Below are 27503 nucleotides of genomic sequence, written 5' to 3' on the forward strand. Positions count from 1 at the left end.
CACTCACGTATCAATCTAATCTAAGCGGAAGCCACGCTGCACAAATAGATCAGATGGATATTTCTATTTCAGGTACTGTCTTACCGACACGTGAACCAATCAAGATTCTTCAAAACTATATCGTCTTCCTCCTCTTATGTTGCGTGAAAACGTCGCAAATCAATTAGACCGTATCGACTTCAAACGTTTCGGAAGCAAGAGGGCCACGGAAACTTTAACAGCGTCATTCTGAGTGACAGCGCAGCTAATTACCGGAAAACTTGCATTGCATGAACATGGACCCACGTTTGAGTTGGTAGCGTAGGGTCTATGCAAAAAATTAAGAAAAGCAAAGACCAATCATATGATCATCGGGACCCCCCGCAAAGCCATGCGCAAAAGGGGGAGTAAACAAAAGCCACATGATCGCTGATAGTGACCCAAAGAGTGTATATATATCATTGGATATAGAATTCGTGATTTCTTCTTTTATGTACCAAGCAAAAACATCCTTTCTTTTCAATTCTCTGTAGGCAAATATGTACTTAAAAACAGCAGCTTCTCGCATTCTTCTTTCTCTGCACAATTTCTTTACTTCCTTTCTTCAACTATAACAGCAAGACTACTATTACTAAACTTCTCCTCTAACACACCTGCTCGTGCCTTTGATTCTGTATAAAACCCCTGTAGTGAAATTAGCTTCTTCTCTGTATCAATTCTTTTGCCTGACCTACTTTAGCCGGTGAAACACGAGGACTTCACATCGCGCTTCCCTCCTGAGCAGCTAGTTGAAACCGCAGAAAAGATGAAGGAAACAGAAAAGAGAGAAAAGTCCGGTTGTATGTCGAACTCGCCAGATAGAATTCGAGTTCTTTGGTCCTCTATAGTTGCTTTTTTTTCTCCTGGTTGTCTATGTAACTGTTGAAATTCCAGTCCCTATTGCAGAGGCGAATGGGCTGTCAGGAAGATTGATTCCTTGGCTGCGACAAAGTGGGAAACAAAAGAGAGAAATCAAATCAGACATGCTAAATAATTAGAAGAAAATCAATCAAAATGACAAAGTTTTAATTTTGATCCCCGCTATAGTGAAGTCATGTCGTAATAAAAACGGAAAAAACGCGAATTTCAGCAGTATAGTTATGACACTACGTTTCAGCATGTCGGAGAATCATAGTAGATTTTTACCTATCCTGGTCAGTACAATTAGTGACCCGCAGCGACATTTTGCTGGTGTTGCTCGAACCATCTTGTACGAAATCTAGGAAGTGATTAAAATGATCAGCTGATAATGACTGTGCTGGTTCTTCATGGCCTACTTAGAAAGAACGAGTAATCAGAAATCAAAGGACATCATCAAAGATAGGAGGAAAAAATAAATAAGTGAGAGCAGCATAGAAAGAAGGCCGAAAAGATAAAGAGGAGTGATAAAAAGAGGTGCAAAGATGCATTTCAGACCTTCTGAAGGGTTCAATTGGTCCATTGAGTGCCCAAAATATAAAGGGCGGGCCAAAGCTTTCGGCGCAATATGCAATTCTGCAAAGCGTCTCCTCTCGAGTTCAAGTGCAGTTTCATGCTCTTGGATAACCTCCTTCCTAAGGAATCTTGAATTATCACAACTTCTTGGCACTGAAAAACAATAGTTTCGGTCACACGAACTGATAAAAACGCATAGATCAAGAAGAGTCCGTGTAAAAGAAACATGAACCATCAACGGTATCTACTCACTTGACTGAATATCAGTCTCCCCTTCTATAAGGTGCTGATTGTAATTAAATGTGAGATTCTGCATTTTCTCCATATACCTTCTGCACATAAGTAAATTTCAAACTGTCAAAACAGATCACGAGATAAAGGGAAAGCACCTTTAGTATTCAGTTCTTACACAGTACACTTAACATAGAAACCAGTGAAAAGGAAACAACAACCGACACTGCTAACTGAAATTACGAATTAATACTTGGTTCATATGTATTATAGTACAAAATTTGTTTCTTTCAGCATCCAAAAAGGCGTATGTTCTATAGTTGGTCGACCAACTATTACGAAGTGAAAAAATAGTATATATTGGTATTAAATGTACCCTAGAATGACGTAAATAATGGTAAGTAAAGAAAGGAAGCACACAGCACTGTCACATAACACTCTAAACAGCTGGATATTACTAGGTCAAGCACTTATGAAAAGTTCGTCCAGATGGTGATAGTTTTATTTTGTTTATTCTTAAAGAGAGTACTAAAAGTTAAAAGAATGCATAATTTATTCAAATTAATGATTGTTTTTTTACTTAATATATCACCATATCACCCCTAAAAGTGCACACCAAAAGAAATGATCAAGCAACAAACCACCAATTAAACAAGGTTAACAAATGACTACACAAACGACTACAACGATGAATGACAACAAAGACACACCAATACAAGGTTTGGAAATACGTAAGTTTACCTGTCAAAAAGCCTCGACTTCTCCTTGTACGGTTTCACAAGAACACGTGCGTTACATATAAAGTGAGGATTTCCCTTGGCCAAAACCTGCTTGGCCGTTTCCGCAAAGACAAACGTGACGAATCCAAACATCCTTTTCTGTTGGCAAGGAATCCTAACATCTTGAACAGGTCCAAAATTGCTGCATCAGAGTAACCAATGGGTTATTCACAATTTGAGGTGCTTCTGGCAGAAAAGTACGCAGGAAATAAGCTTCCATACTTGAAGTAATGCGAAACGTCTTGTTCTGTAAAGACGCTCTCCGCCGGAAACGTAAGATATATCTGCCGAGAACCAGAGTTTACACCTGGATCACTTCTTTCACTTGTATACTCCAAGTACTTCTGAGCATCCTCCAACAAAATCACAGAGTGTTGGCCATGCGGTCTGCTACATTTTAGGAACAAAGTTAAAATCTAGAACACTTGCACAAAATGTCTGAAAACCTCTAAATTTATGGGAAGTACCTGTCAATAAGACAAATGCTGTTCTTAAGCCGAGAAAGAAGCTTCGACAAACTAAAACCAGCCTTGCCATGTCTTTGGCTCTCCGTTAGGTACCCCTCGGCCTGAAGTGTCCTCCCATACTTCTCATAATACAACATGGGTAAAGAAGCGATTGAAACGGGCATTCCTCCCCTTGATTTCAAAAGATCGGTAAGCTCCAATTCTAGTTTGTCAAGAGACCCTTGAATAAATGCATGATCATCACTCCCTATCTCATTGTAATTTGCATTAAAATGCTGTGAAAAACTCTCCGGCATAAGATGGCCGTGAAAGTACCGACAGTTGTTCCCGTGCTTGCAAAACCCCTTATTGAAGTAATGGCAAATCTTAACAGGAAAATCTGGTAAACTCGGAGATCTACGACTCGATTTTGCACAAATTGCAGCCTCGGGGAAATAATAACTCCCCATAAACTCCGAACAGCCGGAGTTGGCAAACTCAGCAGGGTCCTCCAAACCCAATTGGCGAACTTGGTTTATGAGATGAAAATCATCAGGGACGTGACCACCAGGAACCTGCGATTCCCAGTATGGGCTGGAGATTCGGAGAGATGAACGAGGTGAAACTGCAGGGGCTGATGCTGGTGAGAACGGAGTGAATTGCACAGGAATTTCTGCAACAGACTGAATATTCACCGTTGGTGTAGAATTTACATGGGGTAACATATTAACAGATACTGCGGGTTTAGACAATCCCAGTTCGGATTTTGCTTTGGTAATCAAGGAGTGAATCGCATTATCAGGGCTGAAGGCGAGCCTGATCATCTCACGTTCACCGTGATCTTGCAAAAGAAGATATCCAATGATCTTCGAGACATTCTCAGGCTCGAGTTTCTGGATCCTGTCGTACACAACTTTGGTGGACTCCGAAAAGTCCATCTCAACCCTGTAAAGAGCTAGAACTTTTAGAGAGTATGCATGAGTGCAAACAACTGATACAGCAAAAAGTCAGAGAAGGGTGAAACGGTCGCAGATCTGGCAACCAAGATATTATTATAATCCCACAAAAAAAATGCATTCAAAGTTATTCCAGGACATTTGGGGTGTCGAAATTGATGATTTTAGTGAAAACACCAATGAGCAACTTTCTATGCCCCGAAAATGCATGATGCTGTATATTCAACATATTCATTCTCTCTGTTATTTTCCTATCCAAGGAAAGTAATATAGACGCGGGGGAAAGATTATGACCAAGAGAAAGCGAATAAAAAATTCCAGGAAAAGAAAAACGAAAAATTAAGCAATTTTGGAAATTCATTTATCGAAAAAAAGGCAAAGATAAACTTCTGAATCGTCAATTTATGACGCCTTAGTAATAGCTATCAGGAAAAAGAAAGAAGAAGACCTCACGATTTTATGCAGGACAAAAATGAGATTTTTTTTTTTCAATTCTCTAAGAACCAGAGCAACAATGCAAAAAAAAAAACTCAACCACTTTCTTTTTCCTGTTTTGACTAAAAACTCGCAATTTCCCCTACTCTATCATTTCCTTTTCTAAGAAAAACTGATCAAATTATAGATATCTCCGCAAGTGACCCTACAGGAAAGAACAGTTAGGGTAAATTTTCTAGTTTGAAAGACAAAGAACAAAACATAAACATGACCGGACCATGATTGTCCGCAGGAACCGAAAGGCTTTTCCAAGTCTCTAACATCCTGAGAACAATTCCAAACCGCAGTAAAGAAAATGACAACAAGACCAAAAATTTATCCTCTGCTTTTTCCCCAAGAACAGCAACACAACAGAATTTCAGAATTTTTCACTTTCATTACCATTTCTTTTCCAGAAAAAATTTTATCCACACTAAGAACAGAAGCAACGCGAAGTCAAACTCACACAACAAAGACAAAAACGTGAAAGGGTTATCGTTCATAATCCTCAAATCACTGCTTCTCACCAAAAAACACAAACAAAAAAAGAAGACAGTCATTTGGAAGGAAAACACAACCCATCTCCAGAATCACATCAAATAATACGCCAACAATGACACCAACAGATATATGTAGAGACACATACACACATGTCTATGCATACACAACCAAATTCAGAGGGAAAACCACCCTCGAAACCCATGTATTCCAAAGCAATTAACCCCTAGAAACAGGAAAAATGCAGTCAAACAACATGAAGTTCATGTCTTGACCCTGCTTTTCCTTTTGCAAAGGAAAAAAAAACACACATGACGATACATACATACCACGTAACTCACCGCCAAACTCTTTCAGCAGGCCTTCTATGGAGAAAATCAAAATTCAGACGAACCAATCCATGGCCCTCAACCCTCCTCTCTCTCCCTCTCTGTTTTTTTTGGGGGGGGTGGGCGCTATTTTTAACCGGGTGTTCCCGAGTTCAACCTTTCACAGCAATAGCGACAACACGCGCTTTAAAATAAGGGAGGCAGACAAAAAAAACACCAAGAAAATTTAAAATATTTTAGAAAAAAGGAGAAAAAAAAACTGACATAATGGATAGCTACAAAAGGAGAGAGCGCGCCATGTCCTTTCGCTCCAAAACGAGACTCCCACCCCACCTCACGCACACCCTTTTTATATAAAACACGCGCACACACTCCCGCACACACGCAGCAACAGCAACAGCAACGACTTTATCTCGAACATAATCAAGAAAACGAAGAAGAAGAAGAAGAGATGAAACAAAAGCACCAAAAAATGACCACCAGAAAGTTCGAATTTTTAATCGCTCCCACCTGCAATATCTTAAACACCCATCATCCTTGTTGCCGTCGCTCGAGCCATGGCCGGGATTTCTTGAAAAAGGGAATGATTTTTTCCGCAATTTATTATCCTTTCGAGGCGTTAAATAGCGAGAGAATTAAGATAATAATTAATTAGAGACTTTTTTTTTTGGGGCTAAAAATTAATTAGAGATAAATGAACGAGCGGGGTGATTTACAGGGTGTACTTCGCTTCGAGAAAATTACGGGGGATGCGCCTGGATTTCCGAAACGGGCATGCGCCGGGGGGCGTCGGGATTGACCGAAACGCCCTCGGCGGCGTGGTGGGCAGCGAAATGTCGAGACTGCCCCTCGGGCAGTTCGTGAGTATCTCTGTGCTGTGGCTACGGGGCCGCGGAACTGAAAATCTGTCGGCTCCGCTTGTCGAGTTGGGGGGGGGGGGGGGGGGGGGGCCAGTTATGCGCTGCGGCGAGCTCACGGCTTCCGTATCGGTGCGGGCGAATCCTGACCGTTGATCACCGTTGATCACCGCGATTTTTTTTCGTTTTCTGAATTTGCTTTTTTTCTTTTTAATGACGATTGGCATCGTTTTGAGTGGGGCATCTCTTATAGAACGATGAGTACTGTAGATTTGAGACTTAGCTAAAAAAAAAGACCATCGTTTGACGCGGGCGATTTTCTCTTGTACGAATCGCTATTGATATACATATAATCACGAGAGATTTTCGAGGATAGATAATTCGGGGCCCAGATTATCGACGTGTCCAACGGCGGAAAAGGGGCCGACCGGACGTGTTTGTACGGCAGTGTCCACGACTACTAGAGAGGCGACGGTTGGAAAGTAAGGATCGGAAAAACACGGGAGAGAACAGTCCCGCACGCGTCACGGACAACCTCAGAAGAAGAACGATGACAATCTTACGCACACGATCGATCGCGACGATGATTGGATGACATGGCATTTGATTGACTATCTGAACAGCCGATTTTTATTTTTTTTGGTCAAGCAGTCAAATTGACTATGCTGTAGACATATATATAAATACGGGAAGGTCTAAATTCGAATGATAGTAAACTTTTCAGTATCAAAATTGTTTCGTAAAAAGCTTTTATAGATGTGCTTCCGTTTTTCTTCGATGGAACGGGTGGAAGCGACGAGGGTGCGCACGGGAGCCGGCGCGCAGGGGATCGAAAAAGGGCTGGGTGGGGCCCCCACGGAGGGGAGGAATCAGCGGCGGCGATCCTTTCCAGCCCCTCCCCTTTTCGGCCGGTTCCCGTTCGATCCCCCCCGCCCCGCCCCGAAGGAAGAAGAGACGCGAGGAGCCCCGACGGGGGGCGGGGGGCGCTTGCATGCGCGCCACGTGTCGATCCGGATCCCGGGGCCAGGGGCTTTCGCTGCCTGCGGCGCGGGCCCAGGGGTGGGCTTCCGGTGCACCCGCCGTGCGCTTGGGGATCTTGCCGGATTTGGGGATTATGTTAAAATGGATGGATACGGCAAGAGAATTGGTAAAATCCGGTGGGGCCCACCTCATCTGCTGAATTTTGTCCCCTTTTTCCCTTTTTCCTTTTTTGGTGTGTCCGCGGTTTTCCCAGAAAATCCCACGTGGCCGCAGATTCGGCGGCTCCGTCCCCGCGGGCCGGGGGAGAACCGGTCCGGTTCGACCGGCGGCCCGGTCCGGTCCGGTCCGGCGCATCAACCATCATCTTCATGCCTTCCGTGATTAGCGGTCGGTAATAATTGGCCTTCCCCCCCCCCCCCACGAATTTACAACTAACCAAGCAATAATTATCACCCCAGCCCCCCAAAAAAAAAATCCGACCGAGAAAAAAAATATAACAAAACGGGCGTAATAGTTGCGGTGCTGGCATGCCAGTACGTGTTCCTGGACCGGCCCTATCGAAAGACGAAAGTGACGATGATTCTGAAGCTGAACCGGGAGGAGTTGGAGTTCATTTTGATTTTCGATTTTCTTAAATTTTTCTTTTTTTTAAGATTAGAGGAGAAATTAGGGAGAAGGGCAAATCGGTCAAGCGAGCCCCATCTTTAAATTTCCCTAATACGTTGGGATTTCGCCGATTAACCGGGAGATTATCTCGCTAATGAATCCGTTAAGCCTTGCCTAATTTGCCGGTCTCTCGGCAAGTAAATAGTAACCCTCTTTTTACTCGGTTATTTTTCCAATTTTCAAAATCATTCTTTTCCCTTTTCGCCCACTGAAAAATTAAAAAAGGGCTTTTCTCTCTTGCTGCCACGTCAGCATTCGGTGTGGAAATTTATTTTTTCATAGTGGTTTAACACTAAGTACCGTGACATAAGACAATTCCGACAATTGCAATTATATTAATTATAAACGCTGCAAAAAAAAAATAGATCATCGATTATGTTGTTAGCACGTACATAAAAGACGTTTCTGAAAAAAAAAAATTAGATTAAAAAAATTAATTGTGATTATGATGCCAGATTATTTATGCTTTGATGGAGACGTATTTATTTTATTTTATATTTTTTTTGTTGATTTTTCCAGAAATGATGGGGGTTATAAGATTTCATTGAAACAGTAGTGCAGGCCAGCCGAAAATTAATGGACCCCAAAAAAAAAAAAAAGTTTATGGTCGACATGATTAGGGGGAGGAAGTTGAGTGGCTCACATTTTGGAGATCATGCTCGACTTTCATAAATTAATTAAGAACAAGTTTATTTATTAGCAAATCATAATGACGATATTTAAATATTATTCGTTTCTAGGAAAATAAAATACATAGAAATAAACGTCTTAATAAAGCCCAATTCTCAGTTACAGTCATATATTCGGGAAAGATACGCGCCTTTCATTGAATTACTTTATTTTTTGGATATATGGTGGAGTCGGGATAGCCAAGAGCGTTGTAGCTATATCGAGTGAAAAATAAAAATAAAAATCTCAAATAAGTAAGGTAGGACGGCTGTTGTCGTATGGAATGACAAGTTGTGATCGGTAATCACGCACCGCATCAATCACCGTGATATTTCTAACGATCAAATGATATTTTCTCGTGACTTACATTTACATAAACCGCGCTAAGCATTGTATTTCTTCAAAAAAATATGTATACATAGAAATAAATTCTATCCTGTGATTTGAAATGTCTGATGAGTACCCAATAATTTCAGCGACAGAGGGGAATTTTCTTGATTTACGTCCCCAACACGTAGTCGGTTTGAAGATGCATGTCCTCTTGTCATAATGAACTTATCAAAATAATAAAAAATGTCAAGGCCAAAAAATAATATTAATAATAATTAAAAAGTCCCAATGTCCTCCTCCAACAATTTAAAATGCAGAAAGTCTTTTTTTTTTTTTTAATTTATACAAATCCCTTGATTAAAAAAGCGTTTAGAAAAAAAAAATTTGTTTCATGGGAGGCAGTGGTGGGGGTATGCTGGCATTGGTGGGCTTAAGGGGCAAAACACAGTTAACCAAAAAATAAAATTAATTAAATTAATTAACAAGCATCGTAATCAGTGTAAGAATTGATAGCTCCGAGAGTTTTGAGTAATGTTAATGCCGTGCTCAAAAGGTTGCTTAAGCAGTGCGATGCCGAAATTCGATGTCGAGTCAATTTCTATTTATTTATTTTATTTTTATTTATTAAATTTTCTTAGTGGGTATTTTATTGATATTCTCACGTTGATTTCGAAGATAACAATTAAATCGGCACCATATATATAAAAAATTATCACTATGAATGTCGTGCGCGGCTTCTTGGTCTCCAAGATTGGACCTCGTTAGAGAAACGAAAATAACAAGAGGGATCCCTCGGTCGCTTAATCTTGTTTAGTGATCTAATTTTAGCTGAATCGTGAATTTAGACGTCGGAAGAGCCATGTACGAGATAACCCGAGAAGGAAATAACTAGATCCCCCTCTCAAAATCTAGCTAATCAAATCGAATTGCATAGCATAACACAATATCATCACGGCAAATTGTGAAGATAACAATTGATATCTCCCTCCAGAGACGGTAAAGCGGTAGCTCGCGAGTAATTCCTTCAACTACATAGGTTCGGATGACTATTGAATATTTGTTCAGATCGATGGTTTAGATCCGATGTTTTTTGTTGCTAGAGATGTTATGTCATATCATATTATTTATATTATCCTGTCGTAATTATTAAAGTAATATTTAAGAGCCCCAAGCAAATTTGAAACTCACAATCAAAGACACCAATAGATGCTAAACATAAGCTATATATATATATATATATATATATATATATATATATATGTGTGTGTGTGTGTGTGTGTGTGTGTATCTATATATAGCTTTTGGGTAATGGGGATTTTATAGTATTATTTTAATAAAGTCCAAATGAGCAATCAAAGGAAAGCAAAATCATTGAGGGCTCCCATTGGCCACGCTTGTCACGATCGATCATTCACCATAAGAAACTCATTATGAAAGCTGACCTCATTAGCCCCCCTTTTCTTATCTTTCTCTTTGAATCTTATCCAATCAAATAAGATTGTTTTTACCCAAAATTATTGGATGCTAATCATAGTCGCAGCTCCCACCATGTTCTTATGCATGTTACCAAAATAATGGCAATTCCTTCTTTCTTGTTTTTGGGTACACTTGGGACTTGGACTTGGGTTAATTCCCTTAGGTTTTCGCATGATTCCTCCCAAGAGATCTTTCTATTTTTGGGGATGAAAACCGGCATGGGTTAATGGTATTGTGGCAATTAAATTAAAGCGGATTTGTCGTATGATAATTATGTCTGCCTTTTGCTAGGGCAGTGGATATGGCTCGTGCGAAAGAACATATACATAGTTAGCACATTTTCGGGGTATTTATTATTAGTTCGATTTCTTTAGAAATGAGAAAGGCATATGCCTTTACCAAATTTAATGATGTCCACGTCAACTTTCGATATAATAGAATCAGATGTCGACATAAATATCTAAAGCGAAATCTATCGTCCTGACGTGACTGGATATATGCCTTTCTCATTTCTAAAGAAATCGAGATAAATATACACACCGAGGCCCCCTTTGGTGATGGTTGATTGGATAAGAGTAAAATTTGAAATTTCGATTTGCCATTCAATTTTTTTGTCAATAAAAACAGAAATTTCATTAGCTCAAAAAAAGTTCGTTTCATTGCAAGATAAGATATCCAACAAAGATTTCGAGGGATTAGATATCCAGCTTGAGGGAAGTTCCTTCTCTCACTAGGCTTCAGCCACCCAATCCGCAAGCTTATTTGCCATTCATGTTCAATCTATATAGATTGTAAGCGTTAGAAACCTAAGGCAATAGCAGATACTTAAGGTGGAATGTCTGGTCATTTTGCAAAACTTTTTGTCCAAAAATTCTAAGGCCCAAGGCCTATCTAACGGCCCAAGGCCCATCAAGAAGGCCCATCCACGTCGCCTGTTGACTATTGTGATGAGACGAAGCTCCTCTTGTTTTTTTCCGCAAATGATAAGGTTAGCATGCCAATTAATAACGTATCACGTGATGTGTTGACGTGATAGAGCCCACCAAAGTTGAGTTTGTTATTTTTCCCGAGTTGCATTTTCTTGTTATTGGATGCTCGCAAGTCGTATAAACAAAAAATACGTGATTGATTATGTTACGCAGCATATCGCTCAATTCATCGACGATGAAATACGTGGACGCAATTATTTACACGACACTCTTTGTCCAAAGAACTATACATTTTTTTTTAAATTCACGACCGGTTAAGTCTCTTGAATCTAGCATAAACCTTCTCGAATCACATCTTCTTAACAAAGCAATAGATACTTATGCCTCGATAACTCGTGGCAAGTTCCGTCGAAAAAGGTAGCTCACTGTATCTCTTGTCATACAATTCGCGATTCAAATTCTATTGTCACGATCAATAATTTTGTCGGGTAGGAAACTGAATAATGCTAGAAATTAGCAAAATATCACCTCGCATTGCTTAAAATACGTATTTCAATAACCCTTATATTTATATAGTCTCCCTTTACACAATAATTCAATTATTTCCAAATCGGACTTCATGATAAGACTAGATGAATTAAATTGCCATACGACCACATCCCGCTCATTTTTCCACCTCCGGCGGGGCTCAGCAACCCCTATTTCGCGCGAACTGGACCGTCCGACTACATAAATTTATGAAACTATCATTCTCAATCTCAAAAATTAATATAAAGTCGAGGTCAAACACATTAGAAAAGGTGTGGTCCTGAAGCACCACTAATAATGGAAAGGCGACTGAGGCTCTTAGGCACCACATGATGCACATGGATCTGTATGGTGGCCATTGACCGGACCTATTTTATGCAACTTCTTTTATTCATTCATAAATATAATACACAAAAACCCTTTCTTCTCCTTGTAATCTCCTATTCATTTGAATATCCAATTAAATCCGCTACTTCAGCAATATAGATAGAATTCGATCGATTCCATCTGTATTGCTTAATGTAAAGTAAATTTATAATTCGAACATCTAAATAGATTTCAACGCGCGATTAATTTGATTTGCGAACTTTGGTGAATCGTGAAATACTATGAATACAATTCATGGATACGGGAACTAAGCTAAGGGGGCAATGAACTTGTCTGTACAAGTACACGAGGATGGATGGAGGACTCGTGGGGGTTGACCCGAAGTGGGTGTCATGGGTTGACCGCGTACACATACATCACATGTAGACCTCTCTCTCTCTCTCTCTCTCTCCCTTTTCGACATCCTTTTATACTCTCTCTGTCTCTCTCTCCCTCTGTGATTCTTCAGTCCCAAATGTGGAAAAGTTCCCAAAATTCGTCTGTCAAGGTAAGCTGACAGATCTTTCTATGTTTTGTTTTTTCTATGGTTTCCCAGCTGTTGCTTGGTTGTTGCAGAGGTCTGAGAAAGGTAAAGGAGGGCGTTTGTATGGAAGGAGACGAAAAGTTGGAGACTTTTTCACCGCCCCGTCGTTTTAATTTTGTTGGGTGGTTCTTGTTTTTGGTTTTTTCTTTCCCAATTTTGGATATGGCGTTGCCATAAATACTGGGTATTGATTTTTGTGCTGTTTGCTGGTCTTCATGTCGTTCCATAGGTGAAAGGTTGGAGTTGAATTGATTTGCTGTTGTTGTTGATCTTTGTCGTGTAGAATTGATTTGGGAGATGAGCAAAGCGCAGCCACCTGAGCCTCTTGATTTCTTCATCTGGACTGTTGAGGTACGCAAATTTCTGAGGGTTCTTGATTGATTAGCTTTTGGTTGACTTTGCCTGCAGTTCCTTTTTCTTGTCTTTTGGTAGATATGGTATCAATTTTCAAGGCCAAGAAAGTTTTGGGTTCTTGATTCTTCTCTTTTTCTTTTCCCTTCTGAGAAGAAAAGCGTTTCTGTTTCTTTAATGTCGAATGTTGCCCTTATACATGGAATCGGAATGTGGAATTTTAGTGATTAGTGAATTGGGGGGAGGTCAATGGTGTAAAATAGGGGCTTTGGTTTTGTTTTCAGAGTATAATTGCTCTGACACACCTCATATATCTTTTGAAATAAATTAGCCAGAATTTTCATTTGTAAGTTTGCACTGGGAGAATTTCTTGGTTTGCTGAAGTCGCAAGCAAACGAGAGCATTCGTCCATGAACTGCGCTTGTCACGTTGGCATTTTGCACACACCCTATTTGCACCTGACTCTAGATAATCAAATGGTTTTGTGTGAGCACCATGCCTAATGTGAATTCCAGGATAGGTGATGCCTTCCGATTTAAGAACACATTTTCTCAGCAGTAGTTTGGTATAGGCATTTGTAGTGTTGTGATAATGACAAGTAATTGATGCAAACGGTAAACACTGACACAAAAATTGAACAGATTGCGATCACCAATTTGCGGCGCTTTAGTTTGCTCTCTGCCAATATCTTGGAAGCATTAGTATCTACGTCGCAAGATACTTGGGTTTTTGGACCCTACAAATCCAAATTTTCTGGACATGATAGACATAATATGCCTGCAAATTTGTCGGGAATGTTAAAATTTCATCCTCTCTGTAGGACAGACAGGAAATATAATGGAGCGATTAAGGAACTTCTAATGAGAAATGGGGGAATTCCTCTGTTCATCCATGAGGTCAATCAGCGAAATGACTTCGGTTTTTTGTTTGGCATGGCAAAGGTTGTCTTTTTCCAGTGACAGATATATACTTTAGTTCATTCTAGTGTTGCTCAAGATGGACCTTGAGCACAAGCAAGAAATAAGATAAATTGCTGACAGGACATATGGTTCGTTTGCCCCATCAGACACCTAAACTGGAGCAATTGATGGTTCATTTGGAAATTTGATGCGCGTCATTACTCAACTCTGAGAGTTAAATCTGGCAAAGGAGCAGACTTTGCTTGTCAAATTGGTATGAAGATGAGTTTTATGAGGACTCAACTTCGGTGAGGCGTGAACGTCTTACAGTAGATTTAGAAATTATCTAATTTTGTCATTGGTAACCACATGGCCGCATGTTTCTGTTATTTTATGTGTAAAGTATCTTTATGTATGTGTTATGATTATCAAATTAGTTATGCTGTATGCGTGGGACACAATCTTCAAGTTGAAAAACTTGTGTCCTCATGTCTCTGTGCTGAACAGTTTTTGGCTTACTAGTGTAATACTTGACTATAACGAAGTGGAAGGTTGGTCAGTCAAGATACTAATTTTTTTCCAATATGCCCTCACAAAAAGGCCACATATTTCAATGGTGATTCTTCTGCAGCTCTTCCATCTCTTTTTTGCTTTTCAGGATGTTGGTAGGTGGTTGGAAGAGATAAACTTGGGAAGCTACCGCCAGATTTTTAAAGAAAATGGGGTCAATGGTGAGTATCTGGAAAGCATGTCCACGTTCACGACCGAGCAGATACTTCGGTTTATCAGAAAGTGCCACATGAAATGGGGGGACTTCATTACGCTTTGTAAAGAACTCCGGCGGATTAAGGGTCTCTCTCTCTCTCTCTCTCTCTCTCCGGTCTCATTCTATGTTTTCCATATGCATAATCCTGACAGTAGTATCTTTTGCTTCACATGTTAAATCACTGTCAATATGAACTGTGAATGGTGTTTCATTTTTTTTTTTTGATAAGCAGTGTTGTTTTTTACTTTGGAGCTATGGATATCTTTTTGCTTCATTTTGATGCATATTCAGGAATCCTATTTATTCTTGGGGGGTAGTTCCTTTCTGAGGGCAGGTATATCTTTGAGGGAATACGTTTGACTAAGTAGGGGCAAATCTTTTTCAGTAGTGGCGTTGTTAGTGATTCCGGTTTTTTTTGTCCGTGGCCAACTATTTTCTCGTTCAGTGATAACATGAGATGATCTTTGAGTTATGTTATCTGCTGTCACGGGTGCACCTCTCGTCTAATGCTCCTGGTCTCTTCTTGCTACGCATAATGACTATTCGACAAATTGACACACGAGCATATTATCTGTTTATATGTTATATGCAGTCCACGCTACGCATCAGTTTCCTTGCTCTTTTTTTTGGGTATGCTTACATATTCTGATGTCAATAGTTTTTTCCAGTGGCATGCTTGAAAGGCGATCAGAAGGTCCGGAGGCCGTGGTGGGCTCCATCGTGCCTCTCAATAGTCTCTGTGAAGTCAGCGAAGCGCGGCAGACAATCGAGGGTTGTTTCATTAAAGGTAGAACCATGACGCATAACATGGTTTGCCGACGTAAAGGTTGCCTTGTAGAAGGAAAGTGAAAGTCGGAACAAACTCTTTGGTATCTTCGCATCTTGCCAGGTGCTTCCGTTGGTCCTTTCTTGGAGAACCATCGTGTGCCTGCACGGATTACGTGCTGTGCGATTTCTGTTAATTCTTGTAAATGTTTTAAATGCATTTGCCCTAATATCTGAAGAACAATATCATGTCATTGCGAACAAAGTACAAGACACTGTATGGTTTGTTGTGTGAAATCTTTATATACCGAAGGCCACAGTTATTTCTTGATCGATGGGAGAAACCGGCCGAAAAGTGGGAATAATCCAGTTTGAATAGAAGTGGGTATGTGCCGATCAAATGTTGACCCGTTGGAAAAAACCTGATTTAGGACCCAGATTCATATTGACCCCAAATCCGATCTCGCTTGATTGGTGGGTCGAATTAAGGTGTCAAAAATAAGGTAATCTCAGAAAACTTGCGTTTCACAACTGGAAGTCCCAGTGGAAGATTAGACATGGAGCAGTATAAAGGCAAAAGAGAGGGAAAGAGAGATATCGGCAGGGATTTCTTTAGTGAAAGATGGTTCTCACATATTTCTTTTCATGTTTTCAAGGTTCTTTTCCACTTTATCTAAAGGTTTCCCAAGTGAAGAAAAGATATGACTGAGGATTCTTTCATGTGTTTTCCCTTCATCTTGAGAATTCTTTATCATCTGTCAGTTCAGATTTTTATTTTCTATTATAAAGGATTCTTTTTCTGTCAGTTCTTCAAATTATTCTTTTCTTGGCCTAGGCTAAAGAATGTGGTCTTCACTTTTGTGAACGAGAAGCCTCTCTCCAGTCTCCAATGTCTGAACCAGACACATACATATGACCTCTCAAACGAGGTTGATAATAACATAACAAATCATGTCCTCTCTTCCCCTCCTCCTTTGGCTCCTCCCCGTTGTCCCGAAGAATATGGAGTAGGAGGAATAGGTAAGGCCATGGCGGCTGGAGTCATTTACTGTCGCCTTGGTAAAGACAAAGACTTGCTTGACGTTCTCAAAGTAGATGACAAGTGCCTCGCCAAAGGACCGGATCCCAAGGAAGGTTACGAGGAGTTGTCTGAAAGTCTAGTGCGCTATGCGGGAGGGCATGCTTGGAGTCTCAAAAGACTCCGTTCCTTCCTCAACGGCAAGTCCAAAGATCAATGGCATGAGACATTGGAGAAGTTGGTAAGCAACCCTTATCTCCAGCACATCTTCGCTGTTTATGATGAGCATGTGGAAAGAACTAACACTTTGGTTCAAAGGACTGGGAATTCGTTGGTGTGCCCAGTTTTTCCTTTCCTTCTATTGTTGGTTGGGTTTTCTTGAAGTGGAACTGGCATCTATTTCACGTCTGGAGAGAACCCTAATTCTAACCAGGGCAAATTACAACATTGATCCCAATCTTGTCAAGTGTTTTCAATCTTGTCCCCCCTTTTAACCCTATTAGAAAAATGCCCTGCCTTTCAAATATATTTCAGATTCTTTAACACCATATTGTAACACTTTCCTCGCGAGTAAGCCACTTCCATACAAGCGTAAGACATGATATGAACATAATTGCATCAATGAGACAACTGTGCAGGAACACAGACAGAATACCAAGAAGTGCAGGCAAGAGAAAATTAAGAGAGAGTGCCCGAATTTGAACCATGGACGTGTTCTTTGATACCATATGACCGTTATTCCAAAAAAAGCTTGAACTGTTAGGAAATGAACCAACAATATTATTTATAGCAAAATTTGGCCATCAAAATTCCACTTCCTGGTAATGAGCAAAGTGAATATGTTGATTTTCACATACGTACAAATAACTCCCACATTTCTTGCAGGTGAGATTGGATTATCCCGGTGAATACCTAATTTCTATATCAGGCCATATAAAAAATGACGAAGCTCCTATATCCATAGCAATAGGATGACAAGCGGACTGTGCGGCACTGAAAAGGGACAATTTCTTCGATTTCCGCAAGTTGATGGAAAGATGATCGGCTTTCATGGAAGATGCGGTTAACTTATTGACTCGATCGGAGCACATTTCGAGCCAATTTCTCATGCATCATATCCTTTTGGAGTCGCGGGTCCATTTGGTGATGATAAGGGCACAACGATTGGTGACGAGGGAAATTGTCATAGGCTTCTACTCCAGAAAAATGTCCTTATACATGGAGGATTTTACTCCTGGATGCCTTGTGATGCTCTATTTCTTCTTTGTAAAACAAGGGTTTTCCTAACAAGCGCCACTTTTTAGACAATCGAATACAGAATGCTTGTCACTTCCAAGGCCTTGTCTGTCTCGTGTTATGTAGAATCAATATATTGGAAGTCAAAACGTTTCCTTGTCAAGTATGATTAACGAGTGTAATAAGAAGCATATAATGAAGTAGTTTGTCTCTTGACGTAGTTTGGGATCTCCCTACAATGATTACTCTGGTATTTCTGTATCTGCATGAAATGAGATTCTTCAGTTTTCATTGAGCCTTTGACTGTAGCTGAGATTAGGGGTTTTTTGTAGTCAAAAGGAGGATGGAAGCAGGGAGATCCTCTCTCTCCTTTATCTTCTTGTCCTTGTCATGGAGGTCCTCTCTAGGCTGTTGAATGATGCTGCAATGGCTGGAAAGATTTAATTTTCATCCTTATCGTAGAAAAATTCAACTCAATCATCTATGCTTTGCCGATGATTTAATGCTGTTCTTAAAAGGTGACATGGCTTTCTTGAGAGAAATTCGTCTGCTTCAACACTTCAGAAGCATCTCTGGGCTGGAAATTATTAAATATGTATTGTGATGGAATTATCGATTTAAGGTTGACTGTAAAGGGTTTTGTTGACTATTAGTCTGTTTTTGTTACTACTTTGGGGTTGTGCAGGGTATGCGTGGGCAGTGGGGCTCGGCGCCGGGGGTTATGGTTTTGTAAATGGGGTTGTTGTGGTTATTTGGATTTGTTGTTTTTAAGGTGCTTGTATTTTGGGTTGGGTGCTTGGTTGTGGCTTAGGTTCCTGGGGTTGTTCTGTCTGCTCCCACGCCTCCTGTGGGTGGGTTTGACGTGGCCCGGGGGGTTCGGGTGTTTGGCTGTGGTCGTTGGTCATGGGGTGACTGGGCTATACAATCAGCTATTTGTCGTCTGATATTTCCCAACTCTTCCATGGATGATGAAGTCAATTGCACATCCTTAGCATCTGAGTTGTTTACTTCTGGTGTTGAATTGGATATTGTTATGAAATAGAGGCCATAAAGTTAATTGGCATAAAGTGCTCTGGTTCTCTCCTGACATGGCTTGCCATACTAAGATAAGTTGCCTACTTTTGAGAGGATTGGCAAGTGGTCCACGAGTTCTGCTTATTTTCTACATCTCCTTTGTAATAATTGTAATCAAACCAGGTCCCATCTCTTCTTTGAGCGTGGTTATTCATGTCAGGCATGGGATTAAGCTCTACGATTGAGTTACATTCATCACGTAATACTGGTGATTGGAACAGCAAGCTAGCTTGGTTGCAGCAGTTTCCTAATGGCAGAGATTTTCGTAAGGGTCTTATTCAGTCGGTCTGGAATGCTGTGTATCTATCAAATTTCAGAGCTAGGAATTCCAAGCTGCATTCTCAGACTCCTCTTTCTGCGGATGCTGTGATTCAAACTGTGAGATATACAATTAAACATTGTTTTGAGGGCGGGAGGAACTTCAGCGGCGGAATTACTACGATTATTCAGGGCTTGGGAAACTAAAATTTGAGCTGGAATTACGTTCTTTAGCCCGGCGCATCGTTGCTGCTTTCGCAGGGTTGCTGTATCTATCTCTGTATGCTTTTGGTTGTGGATCTTGTCCTGTAATGTTCTGGTATTAGCAGCAGATTGGTCACTTCTGATCTGTTGGGATTGCTATTTGTTAGCTGTATTGGTTTTGCATTGTTCTTGATGGGATTGTGCTTTCTTGCTTGCAAGTGGCCTTAGTCCCCCATTCTCTTTGTTGGTTGATGAGCAATGAAAAACTCATCAACTTCATTTTCATACTTTGTTATAATCACAATTATCGGTTAAGAAAGAAAGTTCATGTCCGAACATTAATGGGCTTATTTGTCTGGATTTATGAAAAATGAAAATTGATATTTTCACTTTTTCTGTAAATTTTTTTAATATTATTCGAATTTCAAAAATCGTGTAAAATGAATTTCTTTTAAAGGTCTGTAGAATTATTACATTAAATAGATCTCAAAGATTATATTGGGAAGAAAGTAAAGAAGTAAAAGTTATACTTTAATATTTTACTAGAGATTAAGAAAAGGTTAATACCATTAAAAATCACAACTCGGTACCTTAACGGTGCATTGATTCAAAATTAGTTTTCCTTTTACGAAAAATTCATTATGCTCATGATACGTTTACGCAAATTGGTAGCCACACAAAAAAATCTCAAAATGGTGCTGTAATATGGCTACTTTAACGGGCTATTGGATGGGCTTAGATCAAGAGTGCTAGTTTAAGATTTTTTGTGATGCGAAAATGTGTTTAAGGTAATTATGTCAAGGAGATACCGGTGTGAGATGTCTTCCGAGACAAAAAATAATATCGAGATAAATATCATGAGGTACCGGTTTTGGATTTTTTAATGATATTAATCCTAAAAAAAGGAAAAAAAAGGAAAAATGACATAAATAGTTCCCGAACTTTGGCTCAATGTGCAATATGGTCTCTGAACTTTTAATTTGTTCAACGTAGTCCCTGAACTTTAATACATGTTCAATTTAGTTCTTGAACTATATGAAAAAGTTCAATGTAATCCTTTAATTAATTCAAGATCAGAGACTCCATTGAACATTTTCATATAGATCAGGGACTATATTGAATATGTACCAAAAGTCGAGGGACCACATTGAACAAATTGAAAATTCAGGCTACGATTTAAGGATCACATTGAACAAATTAAAAGTTCAGAGACCACATTACACGTTGCGCATTAGACACTTTCGTGCTATCCCAAAAATATTAGGAAGCAACCCTAGGATCGGCATCATCTAAACTAGGCCGGTCCTCCCTTTTCTTCTACAGAGAGAGAGAGAGAAACCTGCTTCGAGGTCTCTCTGCTCTTTCCTCTCATGGGCAAACATAAGCAAAATAGCAGCAGTCAGTGGTGGTGGCGCTGCGACCACGTCCTAGCAATCTCGCAAGTTGCAATGTCCACGCATTCAAATCCCATCTACGCAACCCCACCAACCGCAAATCCAAACCCAGATCACCATATTCAAGATCGACGAGATCCCTCGAACACCCATCACGCCATTCCCGGATTCTTCCATGCTGAACTGAAGAACGTGCAGAACCCATGAGCCCCAGTCGCCCGCCATGTTAAACCCCCTCAAACCCAGAACCCCATCTCTCGTTCACCTCCAAAGTCGTCGCTCCTCTCTCTGCTCCTCCTCGGAAACGAGCTCTCACCCCGACTTGGTGTCCAAAGTTTCGAGCTTTCTGCGCGTTGGCCACTGGCAGAAGAATCCCGAGCTCATTCGCGTGAGCGCGGAGTTGAAGCCCCACCATGTGTCCGAAATCGTGCAGTGGCATGATAGCATCGGCTCTGCTCTGCAATTCTTCTTCTGGATATCTAAGCGGCATTTCTACAAACACGACGCGCGCTGCTTCGCGTCGATGTTGAATAGGCTTGTCCGGGACCGGTATTTTGCGCCGGTGGATAAGGTTAGGATCATGATGATCAAAGCTTGTAGGAACGAGGGGGAGCTGAAGCGGGCTCTCGAGTGTTTGAATGAGATTAGTGGAAAGGGTCTTACCTTGACGTTGTACAGTTATAATACTCTTTTGTTACAGCTGGGGAAGTTTGGGATGGTTGGTTTAGCTCAGAACACGTACACTCAGATGCTTAATGATGGTATTAAACCTAGCCTGTTGACATTCAACACGATGATTAATATGTTGTGTAGGAAGGGCATGGTTCAAGAAGCCATGTTGATATTCAGTAAGATTTTTCAGTATGACATGCGTGCAGATACTTTTACTTATACGTCCTTGATTCTTGGGCATTGTAGGAATGAGGATATAGATTCGGCTTTTGAGGTTTTTGATAGGATGACAAGGGAAGGTTGTGATCCGAATTCCGTTACATATTCGAATCTGATCAATGGGTTGTGCAAGGTAGGGAGGGTGGGTGAGGCGCTTGATATGCTTGATGAAATGATCGAGAAAGGGATCGAACCAACTGTTTATACTTACACAGTCCCGATCACCACTTTATGTGAGGTTGGACTAGTGAAAGAAGTAATGGAGCTTGTGAGTAGCATGAAGAAGAGAGGCTGCAGTCCAAATATTCAGACTTATACAGCTCTTATTAGTGGATTCTCTGATGCAGGGCTGTATGAATTAGCAGTTGGAATGTACCATAAAATACTGAAGCTAGGTCTGACGCCAAACACTGTCACTTACAATGCCTTAATAAATCTGCTATGTCTAAGTGGAAGATTTGATGATGCATCGACAATTGTTCGTAGGTTGGAGAGACTTGGTTGTGTGCCCAACATTCAGACCTTCAATGAAATAATAAGGGGGTTATGCTTAGTTGACGAGATGGAGAAAGCAATGGTTCTTTTTGATAAGATGCTCAAATTTGGTCCATTTCCAAACGTGATAACATACAACACACTCATTGGTGGGTACCTAAAACAGGGTTCTCTTAACAATGCAGCTAGACTATTGGATTTTATGAAGGAGAATGGATGTGCAGCAGATGAGTGGACATACAGTGAATTGATAACTGGGTTTTGTAAAGCTGGCAAGTTAAGTTCAGCTTTTGATCTTTTCAATGACATTGTGGGACACGGGATCAGTCCTAATCATGTCATTTACACAGCTTTGATTGATGGATGCTGCAAGGAAGGGAAGGTCGATAATGCCTTGCACATATTTGAAAAGATGGGGGAAAATGGTTGCTTGCCTAGTATTGAAACATACAATGCCATTATTAGCGGTTTGAGCAAAGCAAATCGCGGTGCTGAAGCTGAAAAGCTAATTGGTATGATGGAAGATCAAGGACTTCAACCAAATGTTATTACCTATACATCGTTAATTGACGGGCTCTCTCGAAATGGAGGGATTGACTGTGCATTTCAGATTTTTCATGAAATGGAAAGAGGAAATTGCTTGCCGAATTTGTTAACTTACAGTTCACTGATTTTTGGCTTGTGTCAGGTGGGTAAGCCAGAGAATGCTGAGAAACTATTGGAACAGATGGAGAGGAAGGGTTTGTTTCCTGACCATGTAACGTTCACCTCTTTAATTGATGGATTCGTCATGATTGGCAAACTAGATTATGCATTCTTGCTTTTTAAGCTTATGGTAGCTAGAGGCTGTGAACCGAACTTTCGGACTTTTACTGTTTTGCTTAAAGGTCTGCAAAAGGAATGCCAGTTGTTCTCAGAAAAGGCTGTTGCACAACAGGAAGCTGCTTATACTTGCGTCTCTGATGAGAGTTACTCTGCTATCAACTTGTTTGTGCTCTTAAATCGCTTGTCTGAGATCAGATGTGAACCCACAGCTAACATGTACAGTGAGTTGATAAAGGGCTTGTGTAGGGAAGGTAGATGTGCGGAGGCAGATCAGTTGGTGGAAAACATGGAGCAGAAAGGCTTGTATCCCAACAAGGAGGCCTATCAGTATTTGTTAATTTCGCATTGTAGAGATTCCCAAGTTGATCCTGCCTTGAGAATCTTTGATTTGATGGCAGTTAGAGGCTTTGAGTGTCGCCTATCGACATTTAAGGCACTCATCTCTGCTCTCTGCAGGGTAGATCGCTTTGGTGAGGCGAAAGCATTATTTGAGAGAATGCTTGATAAAGAATTGAATGTAGATGAGATTGTTTGGACAGTATTGATCGATGGCTTGCTGAAGCAAGGAAATACAGATTTCTGCATGGAGTTCCTCCACATCATAGAATCCAAAAATTGCATGATTAGCTTTCATACATACATGATGCTGGCAAGAGAATTGTCCAAAATAGACAAGTCAGTAGAAGCTGATTGCATAGCTGAGAAATTGAAAGCTTTCAGGTACACCAATAAAAATAAGATTGTCTCGCTGTAACATCAGCATTCACCAGAAGGGAAGTTCTTCGAGATGACAGTGCTGCCTGCTCTGCGGGCACAGCCCAATTGGCCATGGTAATTTTGCTTTTCTGGCATGGAGCTGCTTCTAATTTTCATGGCAATCACATTCTGAATAATTGGTAAGCTGTAACTTCTGTTTCTATCTTCTGTGTCTACTTGACTCTGGGATTTTTTCTTTACAAACATCTGAATCCTCTCATTAAACGTAGTTCAGCTGACAAGTCTCGTCAACCGTGCATCTGCTACCATTGCAACAAATTGATAGGATTGGCAAAACTTGCATTTCTTGGAGAGGTGATTGTGGTCAAGCTTGATTTGGAATGGTCACCCTATGCCAAGCACCGGCTTAAGGTGGGTATCATATTACAGCTATCATACCCCTCGAGTTTTTTTCATTTTATGCATCCATTATCTCGACCTTCAAAATCATGTCTTTTTTTTACCGTCTAAGTTGGAGAAAATTGGGTGTCACAATATGGACACTACCCGTGCACTTATTCTTGTCTGGCCAAGTTTTGCTGATAAAGAAAAAAGAATATTCTAAATCTTCTGATTGTGCAATTTAAGGCTTTTACTTTTATATGGTACAATTTGGTCGCTATGAGGCGTTCAACTTTATTAGTGTTTCTTGGGCATTTTTTGCAATTGGAAACAATTTTGGCATGTCATAAGAAGACCTTAAACATCTAACACTTGTCTCTTAGACAACCTGGAGTTTAGTAAACGCAGAGATATGTATTTTGATGCCAAATAAGACCAGAAAATAAATTAAGCATGAATGTCTGATTGTTGTTATATATCAAGGAAAAACATTCCTGATAGTGGCTAGTTAATCTCTTGTATGAAATGAAATGAACTTTTTATGCACTGAAATAGATGGAGCACAGGTTTTTAGAGTGACTTTGTGAGTGCCTAGCCCCTGCATAAATAGTGAATGAGTTATTATTCACTGGATTATAGACATGGGACCTGACTATTTTGAGAGGTCAAGTCCACTGTTTAGGTAGACTTGGATGAGGCATTATTTCATTTGGCGGGCCGACCCGAAGTGATGAAAAGTTTGTTTTGGACAAGTGGCTCTTCTATACTACCTAGCCTAGCACATCGATTGTTGCCCAATCCCAAAATATTATTCTTACTCTGTCTAGGTTCTGTCCAACCCTAAATTTTATTTGTACTTTATCAGGGATTTGCATTCGATGAGTAAGCTCGGGAACGCTTTTGAGTTTTGCACCCGGCCTGACCTGATAATTGAGTATATAGAATTTTCAGAGGACCCTGCTCAATCTTGGAATATTCTTATTATGCCCTTGTTTGATCGGACCTCAGTGCAGCAATATAAACAAATTCTCCATCTTTCTTAAGCAGCAGGGCTAGTGAAGTACCTGATATGGCTTCCTTGTGAACACTTATATACTGGAGGAATGAAGAAACTAAAGTTTGATTGATGTAAGTTTAGACTCCTATTTGACATTGTAGATGAACGTAGCACATTCGACTACTTCAGCACACGGTTGACCTAAGTTATAACTGAACTGTTGTGGTCCAAAGTTCGAGTAAAGAGCAGGAGCTGTGACATTCTGTTCATAGGAAATTTATGGCTATACCTGGTTTATGAAATGTCTTATCCCAAATTTGTCCACTCATGTCTTTATTTACATCTTGTTGAATAGCTGATTTGTAGATTATAAGTATCTGCGGATTACACTTCAAATTAAATTTATTTTTGCTCTTGAAATTTTTCCGTTTTGCTTTTGAAGTTTTTCTGCTATAACCTTACAAACAATGAAGCACAGTGGAGATTTTAATGATTGATTTTTGACTTCTCATACTTTAAAGATGAATTTTCTTGTCTAAAGCAATGCTTCTATAATTGTTAACTCAATTTTTTACTACGAGTTGAAGTTTATGCAATCTCAAGTTCGGATTTGTTTAGAGAAGATGATAGAGTTTGTAATATTAGTAGTGGTGACGATTGCACAGTTTTTAGTATGATTAATCCAAGTAGATGTTCTTGATTTCAGTGTCAAATTCTCAAAAGTAGTCTTTTTTACTCTCTTCCTTCTTTTGCTTCAAGTTAAGAGTCTCTCATCCCTTTTGTGGTCGCATTAGGTTTTGTATAACTCACTTCTATAAGCTCTTTTTGCCAAGCTGAAGGAAGAAGTATACAGGGTTAACATTTTGGAAGAGAAATGTTTGCAACACTATATATTCACCAGAGTGGTTCTGCCAGAAGCACACCACAATTACAATGTAAACTGGACAATATGGTGCCGTATCTTCATTTGTCCATTTCTGCAGAATAGCGGAATCACAGATATTTCAGTATAGCTTTGCTATGAATGATGGAAATCAAGCTCAGATTTGGGAATGTTCACATACTTACCTACATTTTGTAGGATTGAACTGTGTTTCTTGGCCATTTGAAGCTTTCCTCTTGCCTGGCAGACAGCACAGCTGAATGTTGATGTAATGAAGTACAGTTTATGTGCCATAGCCCCAACAAAGAAGAAGAAGAGCCAAGCAAGGGAGGGGGAGGAGGAGAAGTAGAGCTCATATCACCATCAGTGATGAATTCTTTATTGTATATCGGTAGATGTTTAATCATACTAGTCAAGCCTCAGTAAAAATAAGTGATCGAGAAAATAATTGCCGCGTTCTGGTCTAATTATATAAAGGTGCTCCTTAATGGGGATGGAGGTTTCCCTAGTTAAGTTGTCTCTCCTATTCCTTATGCACTTTTAGGCTATGCAAAAAAGTGGTGCGTCAAGCACTAGTAATCTACTCTTCAATTTTGACAAGGGTGTCCATTTGGGTGATCTTGGGGGGTATTTGAGGATCAGAAGTCTAGCGTTTGATCTTTAAATGTAGGTTGATGGAGTTTCTGGGTTTTTGTATCACAGAGATATCGAGTTGTCATCAGAATTTGTTTCAAGTTTTGTATCATTGTATACAATGTATAGGGGTGGTACCCTTTGGTACTCTACTGATGAAATACTATGCATTCAAAGTGAATAAAAATTCTCTAGCGAGAACTTTTTCTCTTATCTAAGCTTCTTCCCTGTGCTCTGTGTGAACTTTGGCCCATAATGTTTGGGTTGGTTAGTGGTCATGCATTCTTTACTTCTTACGGGTGAACTAAACTTCCAAATTCAGTATCGGAGTCCGTGCCAAGTTATCCTCGGTTGGGTTTTCAATGACTCTCGACTTCTCACATAGAGCTCTCTTTCCCCATTGTTGTAGAGATGAAAAAAGGAAAACGCGCTAGTTCTTGCATGGAGCTGCAATTTATTCAAGATATGGTTGAACAAAATGAAACTGTAATTTCTCCTCATATTATCTGTTTGGTTCCTGGACTTCTGGTTCATCTCCACTCTCGCAACATTGATAAATCTAAGTCTATTTCCCATCCTTGATCCTCGCGACTTGATTCTACACATTCTGATCTCACATCTCACGTGTTCCTCAGTGGCCTTATACCATATGCCCCACTCCAGGCCATTGTGGTTCATTTCTTTGGCCTTCTCAGGTGATACTCTTGACGGCAACAAGCGAAAGAGGCCGTATAATGGCAGGTCTCTCTCCTCACGTCCCTAAAGCGTGGCTCTAATCAGGAGATGACACACTTAAACTATTGCTCATTGTCTCTTTCTCAAGAACCCCATCAAATCTCATGCGCTCTCTCTCATAATCCAGAACGAAGAAGAAAACAAGAGAATCAGTCCAATGAATGGGATTAATAAACTCCCTAATACAACAAAAAGTTCCTCTATCTCCGAAGCTCAGGTGGTTGTTGAATGACAAAATTAGATGGCTTAGACAACCACCCAAAATCTACTTATTCCCTTGGAGGGGCACTTCCAAATGCTAAGTACATCTTCGTTTGGACTCTTCCTCTTGCAACTACTCTCCCCTAGGAATTCATTTGCCTCCTCATTCCCTCCATGAACCTCCACCGGAATCTTGAATTTTTCCTCTTGGACTTAGTTTCCACCCGGCCGATCCTTCCCCCTTATATTTCGACCTCCGTTTTCGATGA

The 27503-nt window shown here is 40.2% G+C and overlaps 4 protein-coding genes across 16 annotated transcripts; 3 read left to right on the forward strand and 1 right to left on the reverse strand.

The window, feature by feature from the left end:
* Positions 1 to 415: 415 nt before the first annotated feature.
* On the reverse strand, positions 416 to 5767 carry LOC115689562 (zinc finger CCCH domain-containing protein 18-like). Of its 3 annotated transcripts, none has more exons than XM_056307076.1 (8): positions 5676 to 5767; positions 2930 to 3853; positions 2685 to 2849; positions 2425 to 2604; positions 1705 to 1784; positions 1435 to 1605; positions 1165 to 1291; positions 416 to 959 (listed from the first exon to the last, which is right to left on the reverse strand). In XM_056307076.1, the coding sequence occupies exons 2-8, from the start codon at positions 3844 to 3846 to the stop codon at positions 890 to 892; spliced, it is 1710 nt and encodes a 569-aa protein (XP_056163051.1). In that variant the 5' UTR covers positions 3847 to 3853; positions 5676 to 5767; the 3' UTR covers positions 416 to 889. The 3 variants fall into 3 exon arrangements, with proteins under 3 accessions (XP_056163051.1, XP_030471506.2, XP_056163050.1); XM_030615646.2 differs by lacking the exon at positions 5676 to 5767 and adding an exon at positions 5178 to 5326; XM_056307075.1 differs by lacking the exon at positions 5676 to 5767 and adding an exon at positions 5166 to 5300.
* Positions 5768 to 12317: 6550 nt separating this feature from the next.
* On the forward strand, positions 12318 to 15582 carry LOC115689551 (uncharacterized). Of its 2 annotated transcripts, none has more exons than XM_030615626.2 (4): positions 12318 to 12475; positions 12795 to 12862; positions 14420 to 14612; positions 15196 to 15582. In XM_030615626.2, exons 2-4 carry the CDS (start codon positions 12809 to 12811, stop codon positions 15324 to 15326), a joined length of 378 nt encoding a protein of 125 aa, XP_030471486.2. In that variant the 5' UTR covers positions 12318 to 12475; positions 12795 to 12808; the 3' UTR covers positions 15327 to 15582. The 2 variants fall into 2 exon arrangements, with proteins under 2 accessions (XP_030471486.2, XP_056163045.1); XM_056307070.1 differs by lacking the exon at positions 12318 to 12475 and adding an exon at positions 12605 to 12695.
* Positions 15583 to 15731: 149 nt separating this feature from the next.
* LOC115689550 (uncharacterized) lies at positions 15732 to 17841 on the forward strand. The gene is made up of 2 exons (XM_030615625.2): positions 15732 to 16551; positions 17196 to 17841. The coding sequence occupies exons 1-2, from the start codon at positions 15994 to 15996 to the stop codon at positions 17283 to 17285; spliced, it is 648 nt and encodes a 215-aa protein (XP_030471485.2). The 5' UTR covers positions 15732 to 15993; the 3' UTR covers positions 17286 to 17841.
* A 2522-nt stretch (positions 17842 to 20363) lies between these two features.
* LOC115689539 (pentatricopeptide repeat-containing protein At5g65560-like) lies at positions 20364 to 26389 on the forward strand. Of its 10 annotated transcripts, none has more exons than XM_056307055.1 (4): positions 20364 to 23590; positions 23687 to 23815; positions 24833 to 25717; positions 25864 to 26389. In XM_056307055.1, the coding sequence occupies exon 1, from the start codon at positions 20700 to 20702 to the stop codon at positions 23439 to 23441; it is 2742 nt and encodes a 913-aa protein (XP_056163030.1). In that variant the 5' UTR covers positions 20364 to 20699; the 3' UTR covers positions 23442 to 23590; positions 23687 to 23815; positions 24833 to 25717; positions 25864 to 26389. The 10 variants fall into 10 exon arrangements, with proteins under 10 accessions (XP_056163030.1, XP_056163034.1, XP_056163026.1 ...); XM_056307059.1 differs by having other exon boundaries at positions 20364 to 23583; positions 23759 to 23815; XM_056307051.1 differs by lacking the exon at positions 24833 to 25717 and having other exon boundaries at positions 25766 to 26389.
* Positions 26390 to 27503: the final 1114 nt, after the last annotated feature.

The sequence above is a fragment of the Syzygium oleosum genome, unplaced genomic scaffold (assembly GCF_021117445.2).
Source record: "Syzygium oleosum isolate NSW1041296 unplaced genomic scaffold, Sole_v2.1 Sole_v2.49, whole genome shotgun sequence".
Taxonomy (NCBI): domain Eukaryota; kingdom Viridiplantae; phylum Streptophyta; class Magnoliopsida; order Myrtales; family Myrtaceae; genus Syzygium; species Syzygium oleosum.